The sequence below is a fragment of the Mauremys reevesii genome, linkage group 9, assembly GCF_016161935.1.
Source record: "Mauremys reevesii isolate NIE-2019 linkage group 9, ASM1616193v1, whole genome shotgun sequence".
Classification (NCBI taxonomy): domain Eukaryota; kingdom Metazoa; phylum Chordata; order Testudines; family Geoemydidae; genus Mauremys; species Mauremys reevesii.
In genome coordinates, this window is record NC_052631.1 from 53,007,010 (window position 1) to 53,025,869 (window position 18,860).

Below are 18,860 nucleotides of genomic sequence, written 5' to 3' on the forward strand. Positions count from 1 at the left end.
TGTGTGTAAAGAGATGGCCAGACAGGAGAGAAGCCAGGCAGAGCAGGAGGAAGGAACCGGCTGGCCCTGATATCTCCCGCTGGGGAGCAAGATCCCAGAGTTTTTGCTTGTACCTCTCCAGAACTCAGCTACTGTGCTGGGATGAGGATGGTCAACGGCTTCCAGAGAAGGGGTCAAAGCTTGTCCTGAGCCACAAGAGCCACCCACTGCTTAGTGGTCTTCTCCACAAATTTGCTCCTCAGCTGGGGAGTGGACCCAGAAGTTGTGTCTTCTCCCCCAAAGACTAGGCTTGAGAAGGAGAGAGCCTTCCCCCAACAGGTGAATGCCAGGGGAAGGAGCACCGCTATGGAAGGCTGAGCAGTAGAACACACCTGGCCTCGGATCTGAGTTCTCTCAAGGTTCAATTCCTGGCTGAGCCACAGCCTTCCTGTGTGGCCTTAGGCCAGTCACTGAATTGCTGGGCCTCCATTTGTCAAATGGGGATAAGGCTTCTCTACCTCACGGGGTGTGAGGGAATAAAATCCATTAATGAACATGAGGTGCTCAGACACTATGGTGACAAGGACCACAGAGGTAGACAGCTGGAATTACAAGAGCTACTTTTTTCCTATGAACAATGTTATACTGCTGCTGTCCACTGAGATACCCAATGTTTGCATGTACAACAAGGCAGACCGGGTAGTGATGATGCACACACACAGCTGTAAAAGGTAAAAAGAAAACCTGATTTTTAAAAGGGGAGATGTGGGATGGAATCTCCTCATAACCTCAGCCCTTAGAGTTGAACAAAGGAGATGTTGATAATGACAATGAAGATGATGATGATGTGGGATGGGATAGATAGAAACTGCACTGGCAGACACTGTGTCCTGTGAGAAGACAGTAATAGACAAATCTGATTCTCATCTGACTTGCTGGCATCTTGAGAACTCCTACAAAATACTGGGTTAAAATGTGTAACACCAGCCCATTTCAATCCTTTATCTAGATACTAAATGTGATTAAATTTAGTTCAACTAACATCAGAAACCAAGAGAAACAGCATTTTCTGAGTGACTGCAGAGTGTGGGAAAAGCGGAGTATTCATGCTCATTATCATCTTTTTATGTCTGTCTTTTCCCGTCACAAACTGCAAAAATATTAGTACAGCCAGTCGTCCAAAAATAAAAATAATTGGTTCAACAAAACCATAAAATAAAACTAAGTGGCTATATGAAAAGTACCACAGAGATATTCAACAACCTGTAGTAAGGCTAGCCTTCCATATGCCATAAGAGTAGTTACCAGTGTTTTATTGAAGATAAACAGAATTGTTTGCAGTGCAAGTTATTGTTTTACACCATAAGTAATGAACGGGCTTCAGATATACAAGGGAATATAGCAGGGGAGGCAGTATAGACTGTGAGATACAGTAAGTCCTGTGTACATACTGTTATTATAAAAGCTATAGACCTAAGCCCTACCGTTTGATAAGAAAATGAGGAAAGCAATATTCATTCTGCAGGTGACTGAGAAATCAATGTGATATTTACATGACCTTCCATGTTCAGATATAAGTACACTCACAGACATACCCCAGTAAAGGGCAGAACACTTTATCTTCCTGCTCTGTAGATGCTCTAAACGTTGTCTGATGGAATTTTGGGTGGTAGACTCGCGGCTGGCATTCTCAAAGGAATCTAAAAGAGTTCAGCACTCAATTCTCAGTTCAGTGGAATCTGGGCAACTCTCCCCCCGTTAGAATCAGTTGGAAACCACTGGGCCAGCCCTACTGTGGCAAACTATATTTTGAGAGGCAGCGTGATTAGTGGATAGCTCACTGTTTTGTGGTTCAGGGAGAGCTGGGTTCTATTTCTGACACAAACTTCCTGCGTGACCTTGAATAAGTCACTTCAGAGTCTCAGTTCCCCACCTGTAACACGGGGATAAAAATCCTCCCTTTGTCTGTCTTGTCTATTTAGATGGTAAGTTCTTTAGGGCAGGAACTAGCTGGCTGGAACCTACATGGGTCTATCCTAGCAGCACAGGAACAACTACCCTGAGCTAGCAGAGTCTATGGGAGAACAACCTCCTAGACAGCAAAAGGAACCAGTGTTCTGCATCTTTAATCTAGTAAGTAAAACTCTTACACTAAGCGAATTTATAAAACATATAAGCTCCATAAAACGGTGTTTTCTTTATATGACCATACCAGGGGACATTCTTTTTAACTTCAAATCCGGTTCAATCAATTGCTCTGTTATACTTCAGAAATTCTCCATCCCAAATTTTCTTTTAAACCTGAAATCTCTCCCAGGGTATTACTTTACTATCAAAGTAATTTCCTCAGTAGAGTAGAAATAATAATGTTCTTCTTCGACAGGTTTGGTTAAGAGGGGATTATGATTAAAGTTGTCAAGAGTCTAACAGGGACCGCACGGTGCAGGGAGTCATAAAGAAGCACTTTGAACTAATTTTAAAGCCCCATTACTCTGGAACCCAGACAGAGGCAGCAGCAGGTGAAGAGTGCTTATAGGAAGGTAACACTTCTTCACACGGAGCTCAGTGAATTGTGACTTGCCTCATGCTCAGAAAAGGAGCCATTTTGATACCATTTTCAAAAAAGGACTAGTCAGGTACCATACGATGAATGAAGCAGCCTTTTCTAGTCCTGGAACCCCCTTTGCTGGTATCACAGAGCTGCTGCAGCACCGCTAAACATTATTCATTAGGAGCAGCACTGCAGTGCCCAAGGACACCAATGGAGAATGGAAAGCCATTGTGATGGATCCTCACACTACCCTGAGCTGCTTACAGGCTAAGTAGACCCAGCAGACAAAGGTGTGGGGGATCAGAGACTGGCAGCACAGCAGAGCTGGGATTAGAACAAAGGTCTCCTGACTCCCGGCTTCTGCCTGTGCCACTATAGTGGTGGTTTTCAACCTCTGGTGTGTAGACCCTGTGGGTCTGCACACTATGTCTAGGATGTCAAAGGGATCCGTCCCCCTCCCCCACATTCGAAATATTTTAGGGGTCCATAAATGAAAAAAGGTTGAAAACCACTGCAGTAGATAACACTCCAGATGCATCACCTTAATGGAACACAACTAAGAAATGCAGCCTGCTGCAGTCACTGGGTGAGTATATGAACTGCATTTATCCATGTCACATTGGCACAGGGTGAGACATCACTGAAGCCCCCCACCAACCCTATCGTTGAGGGTTTAAATAGTAGCTAGGCCTTGTGCTGGCCCCCATAAGGACAATTTTACATGATTGATGGAGCTTGCTGCATGCTATAACCCAGGGGGGAAGAATGCCTTGGTCTGGATAGAGAAGTGAGTGATCCCAGGGAGGGTGCATGCTTGGACTGGCTGCTTTTCTCACTTCCCCTGGGTCAATCTATTTCCTCTTCTGTTTCAATTCTCATCTCTCCCTCTAAGAGTTTCCTTGTAAAAAAACAGTCCCCTATGGAGTCCAGGATTTAACATTGTGGTTTTGTCCCTGACTTGGGCTGGGCTGTAACCATGAAATCCAGCCAGAGGAAGGGGGTCTGCAGAGGGGAGGAATCTGTGCTAGCCCTGTGGCTTTTGCAGCTTACTTCCTCTTCTATAGTGCACAGATTGGCACATGCCCTGCCTCTGCTCACCTACTCTCTGCCCACCTCCTCTGGGTAGGAGGCAGCAGCCTGACAGCTGTTGCTTTCCCCTCCTGCGCAGTCTCTGGTGATGCAGGTAGCTCAACCCAGGGGGTCAGGAAGCTCCTTCCACGCCCTTACTCCCCTGCACATGCACACAGCAGGGCTCACAAGCCAGCCCCTTGTGCATGACTCTGCCAACAGAACATGAGCGCCTGGAGTTGATTTAGGGCAAGATAATGAAGCCCCAGGATGACAAAGGAATCACTATATTGCAACACAGGGACAGAGGTAAACTGCTGATCACAATCAACCTTCCCCTGAAAGAAAACACCCCAGCCAATGAATCCATGTTTATAAACACAAAGACAGCCCTGCCCTAATACAAGTGACTTCCTCTGACTCTAAAAAAGAACCATTTGGGAGCTTAATTCTGTTAAAAATCAATAGCAGACGATGAGTCTGACAACGCCCCTCACTAAGCCGCAGCATTGTCTCTTCTGACTATAGATACATTTCCCAGAGGCCTGAAAGGACTCCCCATCTGTCCCACTGCCACCTCCAGAGATGGCTGGGTAGGGGCTGAATGCAGCAAAAGAGGCAGGGTACCGCAGACAGCAGCCTCATTCTCTGCACGTCCCTGATCTGTCCCCAGAGAAGCTCCATCCCATGTACTAAATGAAGCAGGGGTCCAGTGGAAAAAATTGTACAGGATCATGGAATTTAAGGCTATATCATAATGCCTACATTATAGAGAGAGAGAGAGAGGCTGGGTTTATATGAAGGATAAATGAGGCATTGGCTTACTGTGTGATTTCTTATATAGTTCTGCAATGAGAAGCCTGATTTGTAGAGTGTTTTGTGTGTTTACCTAGCCCTATATCTACACAAAGAGAGGTACGTTCTGTACTCAGAGTCTAAGTTCTATCCTCCCCAAAATTACATGATGTATTTTTCATACACAGCAGAGTTTAATTTCTGCTGTAGGTGAAAAATTCAACCAGTAACCAGCATATATCACAGCCAGTACCACTCATGTGGTCATGCCTGTCAGCACACACATAAACTAGTTTACAAGTTGACTTCACATTTGGAGGTTGTCACGAATCTAAACACACACAAATAATGTCATTTTTTTCTTAGGGCAATCCTTAGTAGGTTGGCACTAATTGGCATAATTAACATGAGTAGTTCCATTGATTTCAGTGGGATTCCTCATGTCAATTGGGGGCATGCCAACAGAATTGCATCAGAGTAGCTCAGTCTACCCCAGAATAATTCATATATTATAAACGGGGGAAATGGAGAGAGACTAAATTTAAAAAATACAATAAATGGCATCAACAGAACACATGATGGCCACGGGTGCTACAAAACTGTTGTTGGCACAACCTGTACATTTGTGTCCCTGCCACACATGGCAACCCAAAGGAATGCTCATAAAATATGCATAGCCCACGTCTATAAGCTATACACTGTGTACTGACACCATCTCATATTGGTGTTCTCTACACACAAAGGCCAGCATTGAATTTTATGGTCTCAGGGTTAAAAGCAAAGTGTGTCCAAAAGTCAAGGCTGAGATCATCATCTTTGCCAGGGGCGGCTCTAGACATTTCGCCGCCCCAAGCACGGCGTCATGCCGCGGGGGGCGCTCTGCCGGTCGCTGGTCCCGTGGCTCCGGTGGACCTCCCGCAGGCGTGCCTGTGGCGGGTCTGCTGGTCCCACGGCTTCGGTGGAGCCGCGGGACCAGCGGACCCTCCACAGGCACGCCTGCGGGTGGCCCACCGAAGCCGCGGGACCAGCGGACCCTCCGCAGACATGCCGCTGAAGGCACCCTGCCTGCTGCCCTCCTGGTGACCGGCAGAGCGCCCCCCGTGGCTTGCCGCCCCAAGCACGCACTTGGCGTGCTGGGGCCTGGAGCCACCCCTGATCTTTGCCCTGTCAAGGTCACTTTGACAGCTCAACGGGCAATTGTTTTTCCCTAAGAACTACCCTATTGCCCGAAGTGTGTTACAGCATCAGTTCAGTGTGAACATGTGCAGTAAGCATGTTAGAGAGACATCCAGACGTCAGCACAGGTTCTGCAGCGCAGCTGAGCCTTAGTGCCCACCGCACATATAACAAGAAAATGCCACAAATTTCAGCCCATGGAATTTCCTCATCATCATTTGGCTGAGCTGGGTGACTTTGGGATGGATATTTGTTTCGGGATGGACTTTGTTTCAGTTTTCACCAAGAAGGTTTGTGGTGATTGGACATCTAACATAGTGAATGCCAATGAAAATGAGGTAGGATCAGAGTCTAAAATAGGGAAAGAACAAGTCAAAAATGACTTAGACAAGTTAGATGTCTTCAGATCACCAGGGCCAGATGAAATGCATCCTAGAATACTCAAGGAGCTGACTGAGGAGAAATCTGAGCCATTAGCAATTATCCTTGAAAAGTCATGGAAGACGGGAGACATTCCAGAAGACTGGAAAAGAGCAAATATAGTGCCCATCTATAAAAAGGGAAATAAGGACAACCCAGGGAATTACAGACCAGTCATCTTAACTTCTGTACCCAAAAAGATAATGGAGCAAATAATTAACAATCAATTTGCAAACACCTAGAAGATAATAAGGTGATAGATAACAGTCAGCATGGATTTGTCAAGAACAAATTGTGTCAAACCAACCTGATAGTTTTCTTTGACAGGGTAACAAGCCTTGTGGATAGTGGGGAAGTGGTAGGTGTGGAATATCTTGACTTTAGTAAGACTTTTGATACTGTCTCGCATGACCTTCTCATAAACAAACTAGGGAAATACAACCTAGATGGAGCTACTATAAGGTGAGTGCATAACTGGTTGGAAAATCATTCCCAGAGAGTAATCATCAGTGGTTCACAGTCATGCTGGAAGGGCATAACAAATGGGGTCCCACAGGGATAGGTTCTGGGTCCAGTTCTGTTCAATATCTTCATCAATGATTTAGATAATGGCATAGAGAGTCCACTTATAAAGTTTGCAGACAATACCAAGCTGGGAGGTATTGCAAGTGCTTTGGAGGATAGGATTCAAATTCAAAATGATCTGGACAAACTGGAGAAATGGAGAAGTAAATAGGATGAAATTCAATAAGGACAAATGCAAAGTACTCCACTTAGGAAGAAACAATCAGTTGCACACATACAAAATGGGAAATGACTGCCTAGGAAAGAGTACTGCAGAAAGGGGTCTGGGGGTCATAGTGGTTCACAGGCTAAATATGAGTCAACAGGGTAACGCTGTTGCAAAAAAAGCAAACATCATTCTGGGATGTATTAGCAGGTGTGTTGTGAACAAGACACGAGAAGTAATTCTTCCGCTCTACTCTGCACTGATTAGGCCTCAACTAGAATATTGTGTCCAGTTCTAGGTGTCACATTTCAGGAAAGATGTGGACAAATTGGAGAAAGTCCAAAGAAGAGCAAGAAAAATGATTAAAGGTCTAGAAAACATGACCTATGAGGGAAGATTGAAAAAATTGGGTTTGTTTAGTCTGGAGAAGAGAAAACTGAGAGGGGACATGATAACAGTTTTCAAGTACATAAAAGGTTGTTACAAGGAGGAGGAAGAAAAATTGTTCTTAACCTCTGCGGATAGGACAAGAAGCAATGGACTTAAATTGCAGCAAGGACGGTTTAGGTTGGACATTAGGAAAAACTTCCTAACTGTCAGAGTGGTTAAGCACTGGAATAAATTGCCTAGGGAAGTTGTGGAATCTCCATCATTGGGGATTTTTAAGAGCAGGTTTATGTATCACTGTTGTAGCCTATAGGTATTTGCTAGGTAAGATATAGGTATAGAATAAGGCCCTAATGCAAAAGCCTACAGGCCTCAGGCTTGCAAGATACTTAGCTTAGCCAAACAAGTCCTCAGGCCCAAAGAAAGATTTGACATAAGGAACTAACCAGTAAGTAATGCTATATCACAAGACATTAGAAGATAAAATGCTGCATGAGGGAAGGAAGTTAAAACTGCTGATATTTAGCAAATGTATGCTGCAATGTACCAGTTAAAGCCAGTTAGAGTATTTTGGGGATTTTGCAGATATAGGGTGTCAGCAATGTGCTAACCACAAGTTGTCATGGTGACTGAGTGATGTGAATGTTAATGAGTATAAGGGGAACTATTGAGCTGGCCTATGAAAAACAGGGCACCCCAAAGTCATAGGGCGAAGCAATACAAATAAGGAAAAGCGATTAAGCAGATGCAACCCCTATTGAACATGCATTAGGCAAAGTGGCATCAGTGTCACACATTATAGAAGTTGTATACGGGCCTGGCTGCCTTGGGAGATGCCAGGATGATGGCCACTGATGATACTGAGCCTGATGAGGAGGAGGATGACTAACACTTCAGCTCCTTTGGGAAGGGATGGTGTGAGTATCAGGTTGCTCAGAGCACATACTGTATTATCTCTCTCTACCTTGCTGGGCTGAACTGTTTTTAGCTTTGCTCACTGTGTTAATAAAACCATTACAAATCCAGAATGGTCTTTCTAACTGTGAGTGTTACAACCAGGCACATCAGGGCTCCCAGATGATAATACTGGACCTGATCTTGGGACGAGAACCTACCAAAGGACAGTGTTAATTGGGAATTCTTAAGTGATCAATATAATTAATGTGCAATCACTAGATCAGGCAACACTGTGGGCCAGGGTTTGTATTCAACTGTGACCACAGCCATCCAGGAACTAAGAACATTGCAGGGTGATTAGACAAATTCACTCAGGTTGTAACACCTCCAGAGAGGCACGGCCTTTGGAGAGGCTCACCTAGGTTGGTTCACACTCTGAATTCTCCAGAGACCAACAGGCAAAGACAGGACTTTTGGACAAGTGGCCTGAGTTTATACTGACTCAGGGTCTTCTTTCTGATCTAGCAAATGGGCAGGCCCTTTTGTCCCAGGGTAACCCCACTCCTTCCTGGGAAAGGCTGGAAGGACTTTGGCATATTGAGGCCCCATAAGACTAATGGGTGACCTCTGGTAAGCTTTAAGCAGGCATGTAGCTTCTTTTGTTGTTTTAATAGGTTTTATCTATAATGCTTTTACCTTAAGAATCAATGTATTTGCTTAGAAAGAGCTGTGCACTGACTTATAACTGCTGGCAATTGCACTGTTCATAGCCAATGAAAGGTAAGTCAAATGCAGATACTGACCTGTTTAGGGAGCATGGCTTGCTGAGGATAACAGTATAGGCAGGGAATGGGGCAGCCTGGAAATACCCTGCTCAGGAGGGAGAGAGATATGGGTCTCCGCCCAAGGGAGGTGACGGCTCTGCAGGGAGCCTAGAGCGGGTGCCCTTGCTGGTCCACAGCGGGGGAATACAGATGCAGTTGCCCTGAATGGGACATACTTACCCCACCCCACACTCATGGAAGAGAAATTAAGTTCATCCCCTAATCCTATAAATCTCCTGAGAGCCATACAGATCCTGGCATCCCAACGTGGTGGCCCAGGGCTTCCCAACTGCTGAGGGTGCCTTCCCACTGACTGCCCCCAAATCTCCCTGGGTGCCTTTGAGAAAAGGCAGGTGTTATTGCTGTTTCCCTCAGCAGTAACTTCCAGGCAGATTCCCGGATTAGAAATCTGCCTGATCACAAGGGTGGAAGCCAACAAACCTGGCTATTGCATAATGCGAGAGCCCCTACCACATGCCATGTACCCAGAGTCTTGCCCATCCTGTGCTATTTGTTAAGCTTGAATTGATGAGAACAGTGAGACTGTATGGGACTGGAGCATAAGCAGTCTGGCCTAGCAGCACAGCCGGGCTGGGATTACCAAACCACAAACAGTCAGGACGCAGCAGTCAGCACACAGGGATCACAGCAATTGCTGGAGCCAGGATCAACAGGCAAGAGCCAGGGTCAGATTCAGGCCAAGGTCAGAGACTAGAGACCAGCAGCAGTTACCAGGCTGCAGTCAGGAGCCAGAGCCAGACTGGAGTCAGAGACACGAGACCAGCCAGCAAAGTGATATGTGAAATCACAGCAGGCCAGAAGTCTGCATGGCTGCCCAGACAATTTCCTGGGCTGCTATCTAGGGTTAAATACTAAGCATGGGGCAATCAGAAGGCCACCGGATGCTGTCAGTCTGGACCTGTTGGGTGGTACATTCTGTGGTGCCTATTCTCCAGCATGCTCCTTGGAGGTAACTTTATGCAGGCTCTCAGTGGTGATGTGAGAACATTAACTGCCTAAAGCTCCGCAGACCTGGGTTCTAGTTCCATGGAGCCTTCCAGGGGTTATGGATGGAGGTAGAGCTGGAGCTTTAAAAATACATCCACTCTCCTCTAATGCCTGTTGCCTATCCTAGGGTTAGATGTTGCACTAGGAGGCAATGAGCTCTGCTATATGATGCCAGCTGGCTGTGCTGTTAGGATTCCAGCATTGCTACTGCTTCAATAGTCTATTTTAGCAGAAAACACATGTATTGTTGGTACATTGACTTGTATTTCTGCCTTATTACATTTGTTTTTCAGTGAACAGTGGGTTGTATGTGCCCCATCAGCCTGCTTCTCAATGTCTATAGTGCTCGTATCTATTTCTCTTTGGGGTTTACGCTAAAATATTTGGACTCTGTTCTTCCTTGACTGAGATGTCAGAAGATGAATCATCTCACAGGCCAGTGAAAATGGCAGCACAATGCCCTTTAAAGCACATGGATGATATCTTATTGCATGATGTGATTCTAAGGGCACAAGATGAGCCTTCAGCCGCTGTAGCTGCTGTCCTGATTTTGGTAGAGTACAGTCAGTGGCAGTCAATAGTCAGCATGTTATTTTACGTGTCCTGTAGAGCACAGTGTGAGTGATCTCCCCATGGATCACAACGTGAATCTATACAGTATATACAGAAAGTGGGATTCCATGGTCAAAGCAGCAGAGCACAATAAGATGTGCGTCAGTTCCCAGAACAGCACAATAAAAATCATACTGTGCCATATAGAAGAAAGTCACATATACAGCGATCTGAACAGGATATGCAGCAGCTGTCCCTTACCCTAACCTGTCAACAGAAATCATAGTTGTTGCCCAAACTGACTCTAAGGGAGAGCCAGGGCCGGCTCCAGGCACCAGCTCAGCAAGCAGGTGGTTGGGGCGGCCAAGGGGAAGGGGCAGCACGTCGGGCTCTTTGGCGGCAATTCGGTGGCGGATCCCTCGGTCCCTCTCGGAGGGAAGGACCTGCCGCCGAATTGCCTCTGAAGAACAAAGCAGTGCGGTGGAGCTGCCGCCAATCATGATCGCGGCTTTTTATTAATTATTATTATTATTATTATTTATTTTTCCGCCACTTGGGACGGCAAAAACCCTGTAGCTGGCCCTGGGGAGAGCATATCTACCATAACACTACAGACTAAGGGACCCAACCTGCAGAAATTGGGCCACGGATTTCCATATGAGTTGGATCTGTCTCTAACGTCTTGCATATTAATTACAACATCCCAAAAGAAAGGGAGCAGTGAGTTTGCCAGTTCCTTTCTGACACTTCAGTAAACACAAAAATTCCTTAAGATAGGCTACAGAAATGAAATCTCATTCACCAAGGCAGAAAGCCCCCGGTATGGAACCAGTAGGGATATAGAAGACAAGCAAAACATTAAAAGAGTCGATTAGCAGGGAGGCACCACAGTTTGGTTTGAAAAGGTCTCATTCCTCCATGGTACGGAATAGCAGACACTCATCTGCCAGCAACTCAGACTCCTGTCACTGGAATATTGTACAAGCATCAGAGCTCTGTTTTTTTACCAATAACATTCAAATTGATCTCATAGTCCTTTCACAGCCACATCCCAATCAACTGTACAGTCATGGTACAATACCCTCTCCACTTACAACACGTGTCCCAGCCATCACCATTAATGCAATGCCTTTGCTTTGGATTGCTTTCTCTTTGGTTACAGAGGAATTAGGCTGGTAAGCAGAGCTGTTTGCCCAGGGTTATCTCCTAAACTCCAGAGAACTTCCAGAGTAAAACAAGAAGCAGTCAAAGAGGCAGATGGGAGAACAATGAGCCTCCCAGACCACAGACACAAACCGTTCACCCAGGAGAGCGAGATTTGACATCTTATTGATTCACTTTTCTGATCATTACACACTCATAACAAATCAAATAGCCAAGCCACAAGGCTGGGGTCAGTTTTACCTATGGTTAGATGCCCATATGTAGAGTATGAGGGGGAAAGGATAGGCTGGAGGGGTGTGGGAATAAGTGAATGATTGTACTACCTGGAGAGCGGGTTGCTTTAATATTCTGCTGAATAAGTTGTATTTTTTAACCCTTGGCAGTCAGCTTTTGGCGCACAGACTGCTCTGGCTAGGGCTTTCCTGAGGCTTACTGGTGACAGTCGTTAGCTCATTTTGCCACGTTTCAAAATGCAATTTCATGAGCAGTTAAATCTACAGGTATGTACCTTCAAAGCATACAGACCATCCTTGTCAGGGGCTGTTTTATACAAAGGGGGAAAGAAAAGGAACACACAAATAAGGTAACAAAGGATCACCAGGGTTGGAAGGGAAATAACAGAATATTTAGTAAATTGAAGAATGATTCTAACATTTTTTCCCAAACATTTTCCTTCTCTCTCTGAGTTCCCTAAACAAGTATCCAAGACTGTTTTTTGTCAAAATCTCTTCTCACCCAGAAAATTATTTTTCCTCCTAAGGCTTAAACAAAAACAATGGAAGTCCAGTAAAATAAATAAGATACATGTCATCTTGAGGGGTGCCACATTACAGATGTACTTTGCCCCCACCACAGCACACACAGAATTCAAAAGAGCAATCCAGAGAGTGGAAGGCTAGAGACAAATAAATTAAACAGTTTCCTGGGCTGCAAAATAAATACAAATATCTTTTGTTTTCCCCAAAATGCAGAATTTGGGGGGTGGGGTGGGCAAAGCACTTCATCGTGTGATTGCTTGGAATCGGTTTTGTTGATATGAGTAACTACAGCTTAACTTTTTTTTTTAACTTTTTAAATCAGTTTATTTCTGCAACCTTCCAATTTCAAGGAGGAAGAATTCAGCGGCTTTCAACCAGCTCCCACTCTGCTTTCTGAAGGCAACATATGCCTCCCTAGCATCTAACAAATTTTAATAAAGAACCCCTGCAAAGACCACCAGCTGGGAGAAGAGTGGAATGACAAAAAATCACCTTTTGGGGGGAAAAAAATCTTTCTGCGCTAATCTTTTCCTTGAGCTACAGTCTGGATAAAGCAGAGATTCAAAGGAGGATTCCTGCAGTCACCAACAAAAAGAAGGGGGATTTTGACTGTTACTACATCACCTAAAGAAAATATCACAAAAAGCAAGAATAACGGTACTGTTCTGGTTTTAAAAGATGACATTTCAATTTTTTTTTAAGTTTCTCCACCCTGTTGCACATAAGAGCCAACGAAGCAGGTTTTAGATTCTGTTTAGTATTATTAACCAACGATCATTTCAGACTTATAAATCAGATTTGTTATTCACTATCTAAGCCGCAACTATTGGAATTGTTTCCCTTTCGTTGCTGGATCACAAACATGACTGTTTTCAAATTAGAATAGATGGGCTACAAGAATACTGAAGCTGCAATCCTGACTCCAAATGCAAATGACCCAAGAGCCCACAGTTGATTCCAAAAATGGATTGTACCCAAAAGTTGTTCATGAAGCTACTCCCACTTCATTCTGTTTGGTGAAATGAACATTCTCCTTTGTGTTAGTGGGAAAGTTTATTTTCCTTCACTGAATTCTCTTGAGCCTCCTTGCTTTGCAAAATAAACTCAGACCCGCCAGACAGCAGGAAACAGAAAGCCAGGTTTTGATTTAAGGCATGTTTCATTCATTGGAAAAGGCTGTGGCACATTTGTTTTCCCAGGGACATGGGGAGGAGGAGGAGCAGAGGGAAAGATATAGGGACTCCAGCTCTGAAGGATACAGCTGATATAATGGATAGTATAGTTATAGTATAGAATGATATTCAAGGCAGAAGGCACTGGAATTGTAGCTAGACTAAATGTTAGTATAGAGACAATATGGATACAGATAGCTAAGGCTAAATGCACCCCACTTAGTCCCTTTACTCTCCTTAGCGCTACGGGTTTTCAGGGACAGAGCTAGCAAAAAATGGTCTTTAGCTAGAATACGATTTTTCAAGCAGCCTGCAGGCTTGGTTATCTACCGGTATATGCAGACAAATTACCCCTCCTTTGCTAGAGAATGTTGACTTTACAATTCAGAAGCCTGTCATCTCCAGACCATGGGTAAGAAGCAGCAAATTGCTTGGCTGCTCCCTGTATAATCCGCCCTGCAGTATGTAATGCAAAGCACCCCTGCTCGGTCTCCCCCCAGGGGTAAACCCGCAGCCCTGGGCATCAGCTAAACCCAGGCTGCTCCTGCCGCCTCCAGCGACAAGCACAGCCACACATAGGCACATGCACAAAGAGCAGCGATTGCCTGCCGTGAAAGCCGGGATCTCTGCTAGCCCAAGGGATCCAGCCGCAGGAGGAAGGCGAGAGAGAGACCCGGGAAGTGAGAGAGACAAGCAGGGCAAGAGAGTGACAGGGGTATAGGAAGGAGCGAGGGGCAGAGTTATTGCAACGGCAAATCAAAGATCCTGTCTGAACACAATCTCCTGGACCAAGCCTGGGCTCCACGATTCCTCCCCGCCCAATCTTCCTTGGAATCACTGACCGCTGCTTCAGCCCCAAGCTGCCAGTTTGTAGTATGTTAAACAAGCCCTGCAATGCAGCTCAGCATCTTCCCTGGCCAAGGAGGGAATGGGGGTTAGCCTAGGGCAAACCGCTAGTCCATCTGCCTTGCTGGCTGGGGGAGGGAGGGGGCGGAAGGAGTCCTTCCCATTCCGAGAGCCAGATCATGGGAAATCCACTTGGTTGGCTCTGCTCCGGGCAAGAGTGAAAAAAGTATCGCAGATTCCTTACATGTCGCATGTGGCAACCCCTTAGCCCTGCCAGCCCTTCACCAGACCAGCTGCCTTTTGCATAAGGGGAGGGAGAAACAACATGCATTTTAAAACATCTCACAGAGCAACCCAGGTACAAAAGTTTTTTTCCCCCGTTATTGTTTGTATTTTACCTTCCACTGCTGCAATTGCAGATGCCAAGCAGAAAACCACTACAAAATCCAGTGCCATGGTAGACCCAAACATGTTTCAGAAGAAATAAGAGTTATAAAAAAATAGTTCCTTGTTTGGCAAGATTGGTTTCCCTTCTTGTTGCTTTTTGTTATATGTATCTCCTTTAGTATTCCACTTTGGATACCCCAGTGCTCTGTGTGTGTATGTGTGTGTGTAGGTATGTGTGAACGTGTGTGTGTGTCTGTGTGCGTGCATGGGGGTGTGTGTGTATGTGGTGTGTGTGTGTGAGAGAGAGAGAGAGTATATATTTTAGTGTCACATTGCAAGCAATAGTAAAGTGTACAGTGAGAACAAAATCAGCCACTGAGGCTGGAGAGAGGGGGAGGGAAAGGGTTCCCCCCCGCCATCAACTCTCTTCCCACCCCCAACACCTCCTGTCCAATCAAAGAATCAAACCTACAAAAATCCCCTATCCAATCAGCGCAGAGCACCTCCTTACACTGGTATTGTTAGTTTAAGAAAAACTTTTGCAGCGAGGCATGGGGAGAGAATGAGGGGGAGAGAGCCATAAGGAAGTGAAAGAGCTCCTCCTAATGGTCCTTTCCAGTATTGCATATACATTTCCACTGATACAGCACTAAATTCAGGTCACTATTCACAACCCAGCCCTGCCTGTCGGTAAATAATCCACCTATTTTTATTTTCAGCAGCGACCTGCTTCTTACTGACTATAGGTTTCCTTATCTTCTAACATGTTGATGGTGTGCTGATGTCAGCTAGCCCTTTCCAAGAAGAGATCCTGGAATTTAGGCCAAATAATATAATTTTGAATGTTAAAAGAATGATTTTCCCCTACAGGGCTCTGACAAATCTAGTCTACAGCCCCTTTTCTAATATGTCCTGGGTCTCTCCTGGTCCTGAAGGGCCACCCATAATTGCCCTGTATTGTGTAAATGTGAGAAGAGGAGAGGCACTATGGCCATGTCAGAAGAAGAAGAAATCAAAATAATGTAGAACATGACCAAACCTGACTCTAAACCCAGATCTCTGTAAGTGCAAGACAGAGGCTGATGACAAAGAGCTCACTGGCTCTGGATATTTGTTAGCCCCAGTGATAACTCTGGGGAGGGATTTTTTACCTTTTAACAATTTAAATTTTAATCTGGCTGCATCAATCAGTATCATGGATTGTGAGTTCTAAATGACAATGAAAATAAGCCCCTGGCATATCCTGTTTTGATTCCACTCTTCTTTTTCCTTTATCCGCCAGTTTGCCTCATTTGTTCTCTCAATAATGCTGCATCTTCTTGCCCATTTTTCCTAGCATGTCAGATGAATGGTTGGGTTCTGTTACTAAATCATGATTCTCATGTCAGGGCTAATGCCCATACATCACTTGAGCCTTCCAAATAGGGCTTATGTGATGCCTAGACTGTGTACTCTCTCTCTTCCCCGTGGATGAATTTCACCCAACCACGGGATTAACTACAGGTGCACATATAGATACCTGACTACCATCCAGTGTCTAGAACCCTGCCTTTCTTCCACTCCAGTGGAAGTATCTGCATCTCCTTGGAAGGAATCCTATTACTTTTGCTTATCTTAAGATATACAAAGCAACAAAGTCACAGAGCTAATCATTGCCTTCTCTGCGTATGTCTACACTGCACATGAAGCCTAGGCTTTGGCTCAGGGTTGAGCCCAAGCCCCCATTCTGTCCATGCACAAATCAGCATGACTTAGGTTAGCAAGCACTCAGAACCCAAGCTTAGGACCCTGTCAGAGCCTGAGTCTTGCTGTGACTTGGGTCCAAGCCCTGTCATTTTGCAGTGTGGATGCAGCTCAAGCCACAGAGCTGAGTCAGAAGGTCTGCATATTACAGAAGGGTCGTATTAGCACAGCTATGAGGCCCGGGTCCAGCAACTGTATATCCAGGTTTATGATGCAGTGTGGATGCTCACGCATGGGCTTGGAAACACCAAGTCCAAAAGCCCAGGTCCCACAGACCTGGATCTACAATGAAGTGTAGACATACCTTAAGTGTCAGACCTTTGTGATGATGCCAATAGACAAGTACTTTACTTCTTTCTTTACTTCCCAACAGGGGGAATAAGAAAACTACGATGAACTTTTTTTTCTTGGACAATGTCTGCAATGTCTGGCATAATATTGCCTGCCTTTGTAACTTCAGAAGGCCCTGATCCTGCAAACAGGTGCTTGCTCACTTATCTTTATTCACAAGAATAGCCCCATTGAAGCGTCAGCATGTGACAGAGCGGATGCAGAACTGAGGCCTATAGTTTGAGAAAGACACTTCAGCTTCTTTTTCTGTCCATCTGTGATCATCATTGTCCTCCAATTTCAACTAGCACTCATATTTGTCATTGGGTGGACCAATGTATTTGCACTGTAGAATGCAATAGCTGCCATAGTTCCAAATGTTACAGTTCCGCATACTTGTCCCATCTACCTGAAACATCTAGTGAAAAGCAATGCCTCCATCTGCTCACAGCTAGTCATTTTTCTATTTCATTAGGGCTTTGGTGGGCCTCTGAGGTCCTGGCCCACATTGAGGGTAGGGATGATATACACTACCTCCTAGAAATGCCAGAGAAGATGTGCTCACTGCTTGCACTGTGTGCAGATGCAGGGTACTCTCCATGCAGCCAATCAGTATCATTCTTCAAGCCCCTCTCCCCATAGCCTTTGCTAATGTAAGACGACCCTGGAGAGAGGGTTCTCTTTTCCCTTGGCAGGATGCTGCTTTGACTGGCACTGAGAGGCAGTGCCCTGAGGCAACCTGGACCTGCACTGCTGAGTAAAGATGGGGGCTCACTCCCATTCGCCATTCAGGAAGTTTCTTCCAGTCAGGACTGAGGCCCATTGGTGGAGCCATATGACAAAGCCCAGGCCTCAGTGAGCACAAAGACCACTGAGGAAGCAGCGGGTCCGTGTCTAGAACTGACTAAACAGGGATATAGAATTGTGCCTTCACTACAGGCAAGTCCTTCTCAGCCATGTGATCCATCAGGGCCTGCCCACTGGGAAAGGTCCAAGCCTCAATCTACGTACGTGCAAGTGTATATTCATATGAATTTCCATATGTCCCAAGAGATGAGGGAAGGGAACTGCTACTTCCGTACACTGCTGTGTTATTTTTGTCATGGTGTCTGTATGTGCTTTATATAACATGGAGAGCCAAGAATGGAGAGAGAGACTGTTTAGTCAATCAAAATAAATAAACACAATGATGCATGCAGCAGGTATCTGCATGTTTAGCTATGGTACTTATCTGGCCCTGACCACAGCAGCTGAGTACCTCACCACTTGTAATACACATCACCTCCCAACAGCCCAGGGAGGTGGGTCAGTGCTCTCATTACCCATTTACAGACAATGAGTGAGCTGAGTTGCACCACCTTACTCAAGGTCAGCCAGGCAAAGCACGGAACTGAACCCAGGTTGGCCTAGCCCAGGCCCTAAGCACTAGGCCACCCTTACTCTCCCCAGGACCCAGGTCTTCTGAGGAAACACAAGGTGCCATCATGTCACAGGGCCACCTCAAGGCAGTCTAGCCTCTCACAGTTGGGCCATAAAGAAAAGGGACTCCTTCCCCTCACTCCCCTGACCTCTCACACAAGTGCTATGGTCTCTCTGAATCTTCCCCATCCTCTCACTGTGAAGCTCACACTCTGTGTAGACGGTGCTTCATGTTTCATTGCATGTGTGGGCACCCCGGAGTGGGGCACTGGCCACCTCCCAATCTAGGGGCTGCTTATTATCCCATTTAATCCACCTCACACCTGAACAGGAGACCTGCCCTTGTATTTACACCTGCACTGGGGGAAGCTGGATGGCTCTGGGAACACAGGGCCTGCCCTAGAGGCAGAGACCAAATAGTCCATCCGATCTAGTCCAACTCAGGCTCTAACAATGGTCTCTACTACTAGGTGCTTCAGGGGAGGGTGGCTTTGTAATGTGACGTGGAGCTCTTTAACTCCAGCCCAGGCCACTAGACATCAGCACCACCCTCATCTGCTTTATGTTGGCCTCTTTAGGATGAGATGGCGGCCCGCCACACATATGTGATGGACCAAGGCCCAGATCAAACCAACATTGGTTTCCTTGTTAGTA

General features: G+C 45.7%; 1 protein-coding gene and 1 long non-coding RNA gene across 6 annotated transcripts in view; one reads left to right on the forward strand and one right to left on the reverse strand.

Annotated features, from left to right (window-relative positions):
* EPHB1 (EPH receptor B1) overlaps nt 1-18,860 on the reverse strand; it is a 393,781-nt gene that overhangs the window by 298,047 nt on the left and 76,874 nt on the right. For 4 of the 5 annotated variants that reach the window (XM_039489199.1, XM_039489197.1, XM_039489200.1 and 1 more), the window contains exon 1: nt 14,726-15,070. The exons of the other annotated variant lie outside the window; for it this stretch is intronic. In XM_039489199.1, coding sequence (XP_039345133.1) covers nt 14,726-14,798 — 73 coding nt within the window. In that variant the 5' untranslated portion in view covers nt 14,799-15,070. Of the gene's footprint in view, nt 1-14,725; nt 15,071-18,860 lie in introns of those variants that run through there. 5 annotated transcript variants of the gene reach the window in all.
* Nucleotides 7,855-13,443, forward strand: LOC120372266. Its single transcript, XR_005584822.1, has 2 exons — nt 7,855-8,023; nt 12,632-13,443. It is a non-coding gene; the product is annotated as an uncharacterized LOC120372266 (long non-coding RNA).